The 15,000-nt window shown below is 36.6% G+C and overlaps 1 protein-coding gene across 2 annotated transcripts in view; it reads right to left on the minus strand.

The window, feature by feature from the left end:
* LOC311087636 (receptor-type tyrosine-protein phosphatase mu) overlaps positions 1-15,000 on the minus strand; it is a 246,722-nt gene that overhangs the window by 94,660 nt on the left and 137,062 nt on the right. For both annotated transcript variants that reach the window (XM_084120986.1, XM_084120985.1), the window contains exons 8-11: positions 13,803-14,111; positions 11,219-11,328; positions 8,052-8,253; positions 6,686-6,788 (exon numbers count right to left, since the gene is read on the minus strand). In XM_084120986.1, the coding sequence (XP_083977112.1) occupies positions 6,686-6,788; positions 8,052-8,253; positions 11,219-11,328; positions 13,803-14,111 (724 nt within the window). The remainder of the gene's footprint in view (positions 1-6,685; positions 6,789-8,051; positions 8,254-11,218; positions 11,329-13,802; positions 14,112-15,000) is intronic.

The raw sequence follows: 15,000 nt of genomic DNA on the forward strand, positions 1-15,000 counted from the left end.
CTGTTCTGCTGTTTGATTGCGCGCGCTGAGGCTGAAGAGAACGAGCACGAGGAAACTGAGGAACTTTTCTAGCGGGTTGTTTAAATCAACCAAACGCATCCTATATGAGACTAATCAGATATTTATATCACATTAACTTAATATTACGACTTATATCTGCACAAAATGACGTGAATGCACAAGCGAAGTTGCCGGTGCTGGTCAGAACGTGCACAACAACAACAGCAGAGAACACACAACGTTTTCTCTCTCTCTCTCACACACACACACACACACTAAATCCGCTGTAACCGATAAGAGTGAATGTTTCTCTCTGTTGTAAACATGTATTCTGTGTTCTCGAGGCGTTTGTGCCGCTGTTTCAATCACTGCGACTGAGACAGATCAGTAATCCTCTCAAAGCCAACGCCACACACACACACACACACACGTACGCGCGCGTGTCCCCTCCGGACACTACTGTTCCCACCGCACGCGTGTGTGTGTGTGTGTGTGTGAGAGAGAGAGTGTGTCGTCACAGAGATTACATGTCACATCCAATTTGTGTTTAAGGAAACGTGTGTGTGTGTGTGTGTGTGTGGGTGGATTTATGTTTCTGATTGCTAATTGCCCCAAAAAATAATGAAAAAGAACAGATTTCTTTAACTCTTGGAGTGTTTCGTCTTTGTTCGGTCTCTGTTGTGTTTCTCTCTCATCTCTGATGTGTTTCTTCAGGCCCATATCAATGACTAACATCTGCTGAGCGGCTAATCACACACACACACACACACACACACACACACTGTAATCCTGTCTTCTACTTGTAATGACGCTCAGAATCCATAATTATTACACAGTGTTTCCACTAGAGACCAATAAACACACACTTCACACTCATGCGACATTCATGCGAACGATACAAATAAACTGGGTAACACTTCATAACACTGTTCCGTCATTAATGAGTAACTACACCGGAACTAATGAGTTACGCACTATTAACACTCTATTAACTAACAAGAAACTCTGATTAATGAATGAGTGAGTAACAGCGCTCAGTTAAATATGGAAGATAATCAATAACTACTATTATTCACACCTCATTGAAGACTACTAACTATATACAGGTTCATAATTAATAATGCATAATTTATAATAAAAGGTAACCATAACCCGTTAGTAATAAGTCAAGTGTTACTACATCTTTCTAAAGGAATTACTAATGATTTGGATCAGTGTTTAAAGTGAAGATCATGATAATTCCCTAATATTGCCTGAAGTCTCTAGGTGTGTTTCCATTACAGATTTGCGCAAAACGTTTGCGATTTTTTCTAAATGTCGACAAAAAAGTATTGCGAAATGACGGCGTTTCCATTAACTGATGTTATGCGACTAAAACTTCTTAGTTCTCGCGATAAGTAAATCCAAAAACCATGGGAATGGACGCTGGTAGGTTTATGTACTATATCCCAGCCACTGCACTGGCCATTATTATTAATGGAAGGAGATGTGTGTGTGTGTGTGTGTGTGTGTGTGTGTGTGTGTGTGTGTGTGTGTGTGTGTGTGTGTGTGTGTGTGTGTGTGTGTGTGTGCGTGTGTGTTTTCAAAGCATTAATGGTGAGGAACGACCCTTATTATACTTAAGAGACGACTCGAAGATGAGACGACTCGACGCTGGCGATATGTTTATGCCCTAAATTAATGTATGATTAACTAACTGTATTTTTCTATGTTTCTATGTATTTTTTCTGAAATGCACTTTCTGTAAAGCTGCTTTGAAACAATATGTATTGTGAAAAGCGCTATACAAATAAATCTGAATTGAATTGAATTGAATTGAATTGAATTGAATACTTGTGAGCGGCTCATATGAGGAGTTTCTGGGTGTTTCTCCCTCATTTCTGCTTCGAGGTCTTGATTGTGGCATTTATTTGAGGTTTAGAATCCAGTATTCCTGTAATTCTTTTGTCTTTTATGAATTTTATAAAGAACTCGGTCTCGTTTTCTGTCCAAACACACCGCGTCATCTACATCATGTGACTGTAAATGCGCAAAAACTGTTTCCATTGCAGTTTTGCGAAATATTCCTTTTTCGAATTGCCTGAAAAACCTCCTCATGCGAGCGTGAAAACTTTTTTTTTCGATAAATGGGAGTTTTTGCGAAAATTACGTGTTTCCATTGGCCGTATTTTCAATTAGCAATTTCAATTTGCGCAATATGAAGGGTAATGGAAACGGCTACTGTAAGCTTTTGATATTTTTGTAAGATTTTGGACAGTAATTCCTTCAGATGGATTTGGTAACAATCATTACTATCAGAATCTGTATTTGTCATTATACAAAAGAGTACAACGAAGTTATATTAAATCTCCCACTTTACAAACAATAATCCTGTGCAAAAGAACACATTTCTCCTACGTATCAAATTTGACAAAATAAGTGAGAATTAGGTCACCTGATGGAGTTTTAGGACACCATTAGGCCGCTTGATGGAGTTTTTTCGGTTCCTTGCCACTGTTGCCTTTGGCTTGCTCAGTTGGGGATATTTTGGGGATATTTAATTTTATTCTATCAATCAATAAATTCCACTAGAAACAAACTTTGTTGTATTATTTTATTTTAATACTGTGAAGCTGCTTTGATACAATCTGTATTGTGAAAAGCGCTATACAAATATACTTGATTTGATTGATTTGAGAATGGCAAACAGTAAACTGGAATGTAATAATAAATATACCTTTAACAGCAATATTTGCATATCATATGCAGCACAATTGAGGTGATTTATAAGCATTTGACTATAAATAATTACAAAAGAGGCTTTTAACTCTCAGAAAGGCGTTAAAAAAGAGGCAATCACTAAAATAAACTAGAGTTCCCATGATCTTCACTTTAAACACTGATCCAAATCATTAGTAGTTCCTTTAGAAAGATGTAGTAACACTTGATTCATTACTAACGGGTTACCATTACCTTTTATTATAAATGATGCATTATTAATATTAATTATGAACCTGTATACAGTTAGTAGTCTTCAGTGAGGTGTGAATAATAGTAGTTATTGATTATCTTCCATATTTAACTGAGCGCTGTTACTCACTCATTCATTAATCAGAGTTTCTTGTTAGTTAATAGAGTGTTAATAGTGCGTAACTCATTAGTTCCGGTGTAGTTACTCATTAATGACGGAACAGTGTTATGAAGTGTTACCATGAACTGCTTTGTTAGTGAGATCAGCTCTTGGTTAATTATAATCTGATGTCACATGACACTGAGTTTGACCTCTGACCCTAGCAACCTAAAAGACAGCTAAAGCCCGCCGTAATGACCTCTGACCTCGTCTCCGGACAACACGGAGAAACACAATCACGGACGAGGGATTAGATCACAATAATCAAATCTTGCTTTTCCTATTTTCCTATTTTGTGGAAGAGGTAAAAACATGATTTGATCAGATTAGATGATTGACTGGCGGTGTAATCCAGCAGAGATTACTGCGGTAAACATCTCTGTAATTTACTACGGTACAGTCGAGCGTCAGTGTGCAATATTAAACCAGCGCTGTATAATATAATATTCTTCTGCTGAAGATGTCACCGCTTTATCCGGCTGAGACGTCACACACATGTCCAGCTTATATCATCATCACACACAGATTTACATGCTTGTTTTTGACATTCACTATTCATTTAAATGCTTTGGATATTTAATTCTTTTAAATTAAAGGATTTAAAGGGATTTAAGATAACAAGATAAGAACTAAAATATATTGTAAAGTATTTGCAATGGTTTTCTTTAAAAATATGCACATATTCACTCTTAATCTTATGCTTAATCTGCTGAAAACGGCTCTTGAATGTGTTTTGTCTCGACAAATTCAGTTATGAAATACATGGATTATTTAAATGACTATATTTTCAACTCAAAACAGTGAAATTTGACAAAATATCTGAGTAATTTGCATCACTAGACCTTATTTTTAGGTCAACTTATATATATATATATATTAGTACTGGGCAACACTTAATCATATCCAAAATAAAAGTTTGTGTTTACATAATATATGTGTGTGTGCTGCTGTGTATAATTATTTTGTATATATAAATATACACGCATGCATGTATATATATTTTTTTTATTTATTTATACATAATATTATATATAAATATAAATGTTTTATATTTAAATAACATATTTTTCTTAAATATATACATGCATGTGTGTGTATTTATATATACAAAATAATTCAAATTAAATATAATTTTATATATATCTCTGTGATCAGTAAAGCCCCGCCTACTTTGATTTGATTGGCCATCATTTTCACATTGACAAGCGCTGTCAGGTTTTAGACCAGCATAAAAATTTGTTTTTTAAAACTTTTTGCCATTTAAACATTAAATAATAAATCATAATGAAGTGCAGCAAAGCAATATCAACCGTGTCAAATATTGGCCTTCTTATTGAACCTGTTTAAATGTGTCTAAACTAAAGTCACCGTGGTATCAGAAGGGATTCTCAGGGTTTATTATGAATGCTTTATCAGTGCACATTATTATTGTGTTTTCATAATTCATATTCCTGGTAATCTTAATCAGAATAAGTTCCTCTCGCAGCATCTCTTCTTTTCTCTGATGAAGTGGGCGGGGCTACCTGTCACTCACATGAGATCAGCCAATAGCAAACCACAACCATCCAATCAATTCCTCACAGACACAATCAAGCCCCGCCCACATTTGTTCTCGTTCCAGAAGTGTTTCTCTCAGATATACGACACAATAAAGAAGATTCATGCTTTAGATGTCACAAAAATAATGCAGAAATCTTCATTTACAGAATGCAAATCTATAAAGCGGTATTTTTAGTTTGATTTGTGGCTGAAACGTTCCCGGACACGTTCACCTGAGCGCGTGAGGCGTTTGCTAACGAGGGCCGGCGAGTGTGTGTGCAGCGCGGGGACGTTCAGGGGCCGATGTGACACCGGCAGGAGAAACACATGAAAGCGGTTCAGGGACGCGCTCTGAACACTCACACACACTTTGTTCTCCGCTTCAAAGACTGACTCACTCGGAGGAATCCAGCAACAATACAGCAGGAAAAATACCATCAAAACAGCCGGCAGAGAACAGACACACACACACACACACGCTTCACACACACTTGCACTGTAAGATACGACTAATGATGGCTGTAAAAATGCTACGGTTAAACAATTAATTCTACTATATGGAAAACTGTAATAGATCTATTCATGCAAGTTTACAGTAAAACACTGTTAAATGTACCGTTTCTCGGAAATCATCTTAATGTAGCGGCTGGAGTGTATATTTGTTTTTAATGACACTATAAGTTCGATTAAACCATCAGCATATGAGGAGAATATTTTTAAAAAAATAAAAAATGAGGGAAGAACAGAACACTAAATTTGGTTGAACTTAATCTGTGCACAACTACACAATATGGCAACAAAATATTTAATAATATTTGAATAAAGGGTGAAGATGTCAATTTCCCAAGACCGGACCATACTTCACATTTTTAATTTTAATAATTATGTTTCTTCTTAATTTTTTTTTTTTTTAAGCATTTATGCACATTACAGTTTTATATCTTACTGTATGGTTAAAATCCCCTTTGAACATTTTCATCTTAATAATTAAAATTAATTATGTTTTTCTTGATTTGATTTATGTACATTACAGTTTTTTATCTTATTTTGTTGAAAGAATTTGTGCATTTTAATGTCATGTGTGTTTTGTATTTGTGCAGCTTCTATATATTAGTATTTTTCTTCAACTTGTGGAAAGTTATGATGAACTCTGACAGCACAGAGAAAGACACGTGATGTGAATCAGTAATTCTGCTGGTTTTCTCTTCATGTTAAAGGAACTACACAGACTTTAGTGTCAGCGTAGCCTTGCTGATTCAACAGAAAAGCGCTGTTTAAAATGTATTATTTTGATGTAAATTACAGTTTTAAAAATTCATATTTACAGGTTGAATATGTTTACTGTTTTATACAGTATTGTTCAGCCAACCAAAGCTGACGGTGTTTCTGCAAAAACAACAGGATTTTTTCTTTTTTTTGAGAAATATTTTGAGATCAGCTGTAATCTCGTCAAATCTTTTTAGACAGGCACACTGGTGATATCGTATATGTATCTCCTATTGGTTGTAAAGCTTTTTGTAAAGTTTTTTTTGTTGTTGTTGCTTTTTTTTTTTTTTATTGCTGCTTGTAAATTGTTTTAAGTGTTTAATCTGCATGTAAGGCTCGTGACCTTGGACCACAAAACCAGTCACATGGGTCTTTTTTTTTAAATATAGATTTATACATCATGAATAAAATAAGCTGTCCATTGATGTATGGTTTGTTAGGATAGGACAATATTTGGTCGAGATACAACTATTTGTAAATCTGGAATCTGAGGGTGCAAAAAAATCGAAACATTGAGAAAATCTCCTCTAAAGTTGTTCATTTATGTTGGCGATTGTGCAGCATTCACTCACAGAAATAAATGTTTTGTATATTTACGGTAGGATCTCTACATGATCTTTACTTAATATACTCATGATTTTTGGCATGAAAGAAAAATCGATAATTTTGACCCATACAATGGCTATTTGGCTATTGCCACAGTGTGACTCGTGACTGGTTTTGTAGTCCAGGGTCACATATATAAAAATGTATGATTATAATTGTTTGTACCTGACAGGAGCTCCGCGGCTCTGGGCCGGCTTCAGCACAACCGTGACGCTGCTGTCCGTCTGGTTCAGAGGCGACTCCTGATCGTACGCCGGCATCGACGGAGCTGCAAACACACACACACACACACACACACAAGCCGAATCATTCAAATGATTTAAAACGGCAACTCAAATCACTGGAGTTATGATGCAAGAACACAAACGCTGATGACTTTGTTTCATTCCTAGGCTAACACAAAAAACTAGTGTTACTGTTTTCTTTTGGTAAATAATCTTAGAGTCACTAAGAGATGACGAGATGTTGACTAGTGGTATAAAAACCAAGCCCTTCTGTCTGAAAATCAGGAAGAGATGGAAAGGCTGCTGAATCAAGACCTTCGTATTATCCATTGTCTCTTCTTCCTATGTCTTATATAAAATAAATAAGAGATCTCTTGGCAAAATCACTGGTGTCTGCTTCCATGAAATCAAACAACAGGGCAAAGCAAGATTTTTAAATCAACACTCATATTCTCCATTGTTGCGGCTCCTCTCTTCCCAGTCTGTCAGTAACGCTCTGTTTACTTCCTGTCTCTATGAAGCCCCTCCTCCTGAAAAGCACACTGTGCTCTGATTGGTCGGCTGGAGCAGTGTGTTGTGATTGGTCGAGCGCTTCGAGTGTGTTTGGGAAATGTCCCGCCCCTTACCATAACCGCCAGTTTAACACACTACTAACTAACTCAACCAGGCCCCGCCCCTTTATTCTGCGTATGAATTATTATAATGAGGAATATTGTGACGTGTTCGTTCCCGGAAGAAACTCAAGACTACAATGGAGGCATTTCAGGAGTTCAGTAACACTGACTCTGATATAGAGAAGAACTGGAGCTTCTTCATGATCATTACACACTAAACACAGATGAAGATGAAAAAAGCACAACTCAAATTTGTAGTTTCAATGAACTCAAAATTGTAACCCTCTGGTGCTCTAAAGTCATTTTTGACCGAAAAATTTTGTTATGTTTTTTTTTCAAAAAAAATGTCTTTATCGGAATGGTACGAAACTTGGTAAAGGTTTTGGCACTTGCTTTGTGAACAAAAAAAAAAAAAAAAATCATGGACATGATTTGAAGAGGTTTAATGGTCCTGAAAACAATAGTCCCACTTGAGCTCCTCGCGGTCAGAAATGAGCGCATTGGAAATGAATGTGAGACGAATTTCCTCTAGTGGAAGCGTTTGGTACTGCAGCCGAACAACATCTCACTGAAAGATCTTTTTTTAGATATCAAGCTCAAATTTTGAACACAACTTGTTTAGGTTTAGTGCTTTAGTGTTTAGTCAGTTTTAGATGCTGTTTCAGAGTAATGAACTGAACTGGCGATCCTGACCTGAGATCTTGGTTGTGGCCTGTGTGACGGCGGGCGGCCCGAAGCCTTTAGCCGTGCTCGCTCTGAGGGTGAAGGAGTACGTGGAGCCCGGATAAAGACCCAGGAACACGTGGCTGGTTTCATTCCCCATCTTCACCACCTTCCCGCTCTGGTTAGACAGATCCAGCACTGGGTCGAAGGAGCTGACGGCTTTATAGGAGATCTGGGAACACAAACACGCATGTTAGTAGGGCTGCCCGCTGATAGTCCACTAACCGTTTTAATAGTTTTAAACCAAAATTTTAATTAGTTGTTTAGTCGCAGAAAAAAAAAAACTTGAAAAAGTGGCGAAATCACGCAGACTGTGACGGACAGATCTGGAAATCCAATCATTCGCCTTTCATTCATCGACCATAAATATGGCTTTTTACTTGAAATATGTAAGTAGCAGCAACTTTACAAGTCGCTCTAATGTAAACATAGATAAATGTGTGCTATTATTAATTATAATATTATTATTATTAGTTTGTGTGAAGCGTTTACTGCATGACATACATCGCTTGAGTTTAACTTAAAATACTACGTCATTCTCGCTCATACAAACTGTAAAGGGTCTACTTTTATTTCTGTACACTCATAATAACAACAAAACGTTGTGCTTTTGTAAAATAATGGCGCTTTCTGTCAATTCGGTGTCAGTGAACTGGAGCACATCACATACATGAACCGAAACTCAGCGTACACTCGCCTCACAGACAAGAGACATATATCTATAGAAAGCTTGAGATGTCTACTTTTGGATGAACAGATTTAAATGGGAAAATAAACATTCTCAGATTATGTAATCCGTATGAAATGTCCACTACTGCGGAGATGACGAGTCAGCATCGTGACTTAATCTGTGCAGCCGAAAACACCGAAAACATTACCAATAAATTATTAAAATGTTCAGACGTTTTTTTTCATGAAACATTCATAATCATTACGTTTGCCGGTGCGCTGTGGCTTTATGTTTGTATTTGTGCGCTAATTAAGCTAAACGTATTTTATATAGGCAATTAAAGGCACATTATTATGATTGATGGCTTATTAATATAACGCGACTAATGGCTAAAATGAACGACTACTAGTCGACTAGAAAAGTCTTAAGTCGAGGGCAGATCTACATGTTAGCATCACTCAAATTAATTCCAGCGTCGACCGAACAAATGATTCCACTCTATTATTTCTGAAATGCTTCAAGACCCTTTTCAATTATCAACCGGCAATAAAGAAATAAAGAAATCAATAACAGCATCCGCACTTGTGGCGGATCAGAGCAGGGAAAAGTGGGAAAGTGTCTTGCTTCTCGTATTTGAAGGGTTTTGTTCATTGCACTGAAGATGAGCGGCATTAATGAAGCGGCGCATTCGAGAACTTTCTGAAATTTCATACACTCTGTTAGCTATTAGATTCATATCACTGCATGGAGCGAGAGACTCGGGATGTGTGTGAAGATCAGACTGACGTCATCGGACAGGAACGGAGAATCTGAGGACGGGAAATCTCACTGGAAATATACAAGAGCAGAATGTCTGGAATCAGAGAGAGAGAGAGCGAGAGAAAAAAGAAAGGAAAGGAAGGATCAGGTTCCCTTGATAAGAGGAAAAAAAGCCCAAACTGTCCTTTTGAAATCACGGCCCGTCAGAGAGTCTCAGTTTGAACTCTTTGATACTGTCAAATCAAAGGCTGGACAGTTGAGTCTACGGTTATTCCCGTCTGACTATGTGATCAGTAGCGCGCACACACACACACACACACGCACACACACACACACACACACACACACACGTATGTTAGACCCTTTACCGCCTAAGCCATTGAAAGAGATGCTTCCAGAGGTCATAGATCCTCTTCTTAATATCATTAATCCATCAATGTCATTAGGATATACAACATTTTTTAAATGGTTATTATTAAGCCTCTTATTAAAAAAACGCAACTTGATCCAGGAGAATTATTCAATTACAGGCCGATCTCGAATCTGCCTTTTCTGTTAAAGATACTAGAAAAGGCAGTATCCTCACAACTATTTTCCTTTTTAGAAAGAAATGATATTTGGAGGATTTCCAGTCAGGATTTAGACCGTACCATAGTACTGAGACTGCTCTCATTAGAGTTACAAATGATTTGCTCTTATCATCCGATCGTGGTTGTGTCTCTCTATTAGTGTTACTCGATCTTAGTGCTGCATTTGATACTATTGACCACAACATTCTTTTAAATAGACCCGAAAATTATGTTGGCATTAGTGGAATTGCATTAGCATGGTTTAAATCATACTTATCTGACCGTTATCAGTTTGTAGCAGTAAATGAAGAGATGTCTCATCGATCACAAGTTCAGTATGGCGTACCACAAGGCTCAGTACTAGGACCGCTGCTGTTCACTCTGTACATGCTACCCTTGGGGGATACTGTTAAACCTGGTGCTAGTTTTCACCGTTATGCTGATGATACACTGCAAAAAAATGCTTTTCTTACTCAGTATTTTTGTCTTGTTTCCAGTCCAAATATCTAATATCTTAAATCCAAGAAACATTTACTAAAATTATATAAGATATCTTGTTTTATGAAAAAAGTGAGTTTTTGCTTAAAACAAGCAAAGTTATCTGCCAATGGCTTCTATTATCTATGTAAGAATTTTTATATATTTGGACTGGAAACAAGACAAAAATACTAAGTAAAAAAATATATTTTGCTGTGTATGCGGCTCTATATTTCTTCGCTACCTGACGAAACATACCAAATCAAAAAACTAACTGAATGCATAGCTGATTTAAAAAATGGATGACTAGTAATTTCCTACAACTTAATTCTGAAAAAAAAGGTTTGATTTCACCCTTCGCCAGGAGTTTGATTGACAGGCAATCTGACCTATCGTAATTATGTTCAAACCAGACAGAGATAGTAGATTAACGTTGGTGGACTTCTATTGTGTGGTGTGGTGTGTTGACGTCTTAAAGCATACCTTCTGATGTTCATTCATGATTATTTTGTGCTATAACTAGTAGTAAAGAGGAAGAGATGATCTTCAGTGATCTGTCACCACACATTAAAGAGCCACAAAACTGTACTTATTGTTTGAATTTCTTAAAAAATGACAAGATTAGAAAGTTGAGACTTTAAAGTGATAATGTGTGTGTTCACCTCATACTGAGTGATGATGCCGAAGGTCTGAGCCGGTTCTCTCCACTTCAGCAGGATCTTCTCCTCGTACACACTGGCCTGGATAGAATCCAGAGGAACTTCACCCGGCACTGACAGGAAGTGACATCACAACGGATCAGAACACACCAACAACAACAGCTCTTCACATGCATACAATGTTCTGTAGCTATAATATTTTGTTATATTTAACATACGGACACACACACACAGACACACATTGACACACACACACACACGCAAACGGACGCACGCACACACACACACACACACACATTATTGTTTTTAAGTCACTGGTTTTCAGCCATAAATGCACAGAAACACACAAAATCCCCTCAGATGCTGTTCATCTCCTCCTTCAAACACGCGTGTGTGTCTGTGAGAGATTATTACTCATTTGTTTATCGTTTCATCCTCTCGCAGGAACGTTCCTCAAGTCTGTCTCACTTGACACCAACTCTGAACGAGAACAAAGAGCGCGTGTGTGTTTAACATCCAGTCGAGATGCGGCCCAGGTGTCTAATTATTTATAAAGGTTGCCGATCTCAGGAAACAAAAAAATATTCCATGTTTATTCCATCAGAAGAGCTCTGCTAATGGGGGACGCAATTAGATATTCAAGCTAAATGTCAGCGCTTCACCGTACTGGAAGAAATTCACCCTTAGGAACATGAGAAATAAGATGAAAATTATCCAATGGAGCATTTGAGCAGCTCATTCACTCCAGCACCTGATATAATGGGCTCTTCATAGAAATACAGTGGCTATATAGTACTAAAGACACTGTGCTGGGGAACTTAAAGCTTCTTCAATTGTTTCTCAGATACAGCAAAAGAACCCACTTCTATTCAGTGAGAAGCCTGTGTCTGGTTATTCAGTTATACGGTTCATAAATAATGTTCTTTATGTTTCAGAGGTTCTTCGGATAAGTGTTTTTGGGACACAGATGCTAAAGCTCTAGAGAATTAAAGATCTAAAGATCTAGAATTCTACAAAGTTCTCAAAAAGGTCTAGAGAATAAACAGTTCTAGTGGGACTTAAATGGATGGAAAAAACATCAAGAATATATCTGGCTCATATTTTGATGAATTTTGAAGAATGTTTGTAACCAAACTGTTTTTGTTATAAACTATAAAAAACTGGAAAAAAAGAAAACTAAAATAAATATAAATATATATATATATATATATATATATATATATATATATACATACATACACATATATACATAACACATCCTCAGAATTATAACTATATATTCAGATTTACATTTATATATTCAGATTTATAACTATATATTCAGGATATATATTTATATGTCAGATTTGTAACGATGTTCAGATTACATTTACATATTCAGAGTTATAACTACATATTCGGATTTATATTTCTATATTCAGATTTGTTACTATATATTCAGATTTGTGATTATAAATTCAGAGTTATAACTATATATTCAGATTTACATTTATATATTCAGATCTATAACTATATATTCAGAGTTATAACTATATATTCGGATTTATATTTATATATTCAGATTTGTAACTATATATTCAGAGTTATAACTATATATTCAGATTTACATTTATATATTCAGAGGTACAAGTATAACTATATATTTAGACTTATAACTACACATTTGAATTTATGTGTATATGTTCAGATTTGTAACTATATATTCAGATTTACATTTATATATTCAGATTTGTAACTATATATTCCGAGTTATAACTATATATTCAGATTTACATTTATATATTCAGATTTTAACTATATATTCAGAGCTATAACTATATATTCGGATTTATGTTTATATATTCAGATTTGTAACTATATATTCAGAGTTATAACTATATATTCAGATTTACATTTATATATTCAGAGTTATAAGTATAACTATATATTTCAGACTTATAACTACACATTTGTATTTATGTGTATATGTTCAGATTTGTAACTATATATTCGGATTTACATTTATATATTCAGATTTGTAACTATATATTCAGAGTTATAACTATATATTCGGATTTATATTTATATATTCAGAGTTATAACTATATATTGAGATTTACATGTATATATTCAGAGTTATAACTATATATTCGGATTTATATTTATATATTCAGATTTGTAACTATTTATTCAGAGTTATAACTATATTTGAGACTTACATTTATATATTCAGAGTTATAAGTATAACTATATATTTCAGACTTATAACTACACATTTGTATTTATGTGTATATGTTCAGATTTGTAACTATATATTCAGATTTGTATCTATATAGTTATATATGTATCTATCTATCTATCTATCTATCTATCTATCTATATATATATATATAGACACACACACACACATATATATTATATGTATATATATATATATATATGTGTGTGTGTGTATGTGTGTGTGTGTGTGTATGTATATATATATATATATAAATATATATATATATATATATATATATATATATATATATATATATATACATATATATATATGCTTGTATATATGTATATCTAATTTGTATATAGTTTATGCCAGTTTCCCCCTCACCATCTTCATCGGTCTGCACGTGTATCTCGGGACTCTCCTTGACTCCCTCTCGGTTGCGCAGGACCATCCTGACGCTGAGGTTGGTGAAGGGCGTGAGGTTGTGTATGGTATGTTGAGGAGTGGAGCTCGACGACACCTCCCTGCTCTCCTCCTTCGCCCCGGCTCCGGCTCGGGTTCGGGACCGGTACTGCACCGTCAGACTGTAGTTGTGGCAGCGCGTCACGTTGTAGCCGAACGGCTCCCAGCGAACCGTCACCTGACGAGACTTGATGTCCACCACTTTCAGCTGTCGAGGGCCGTGCATCGGCTCTGAGGGAGAACACACACACCGTTAGTGTCTTATTGTGAGTGAGTCAGGTCTGGATGCCGTCACACACACACACACACTTTCAGCTGTCGAAAGCCGTGCATCGGCTCTGAGGGAGAACACACACCGTTAGTGTCTTACTGTGAGTCAGGGCAGACGGCGTCTCTCACACACACACACACTCACGCACACTCACACACACACACTGAAACCCTGATCCTGTTTCTCCGGGTCTGAAAGCTCATATCCGCCACTCTAGGATCAAAGCATCAATCAGAGGAGAAGAGCAGATGAAAGAGTCTCAGAGTCTCAGAATCCATCTAATACAGCGTCACATGATCACAGCGTATCGAGAACAGGTGAGGGTCACATGATCACAGTGTATGGAGAACAGGTGAGGGTCACATGATCATAGCATATCGAGAACAGGTGAGGGTCACATGATCACAGCGTATCGAGAACAGGTGAGGGTCACATGATCACAGTATCGAGAACAGGTGAGGGTCACATGATCACAGTGTATGGAGAACAGATGAGGGTCACATGATCACAGTGTATGGAGAACAGGTGAGGGTCACATGATCATAGCATATCGAGAACAGGTGAGGGTCACATGATCACAGTGTATGGAGAACAGATGAGGGTCACATGATCACAGTGTATGGAGAACAGGTGAGGGTCACATGATCATAGCATATCGAGAACAGGTGAGGGTCACATGATCACAGTGTATGGAGAACAGGTGAGGGTCACATGATCACAGTGTATGGAGAACAGGTGAGGGTCACATGATCATAGCGTATCGAGAACAGGTGAGGGTCACATGATCACAGTGTATGGAGAACAGGTGAGGGTCACATGATCACAGCGTATGGAGAACAGGTGAGGGTC

The sequence above is a fragment of the Abramis brama genome, assembly GCF_963993115.1.
Source record: "Abramis brama genome assembly, chromosome: 7".
In the NCBI taxonomy this organism is placed as follows: Eukaryota; Metazoa; Chordata; class Actinopteri; order Cypriniformes; family Leuciscidae; genus Abramis; species Abramis brama.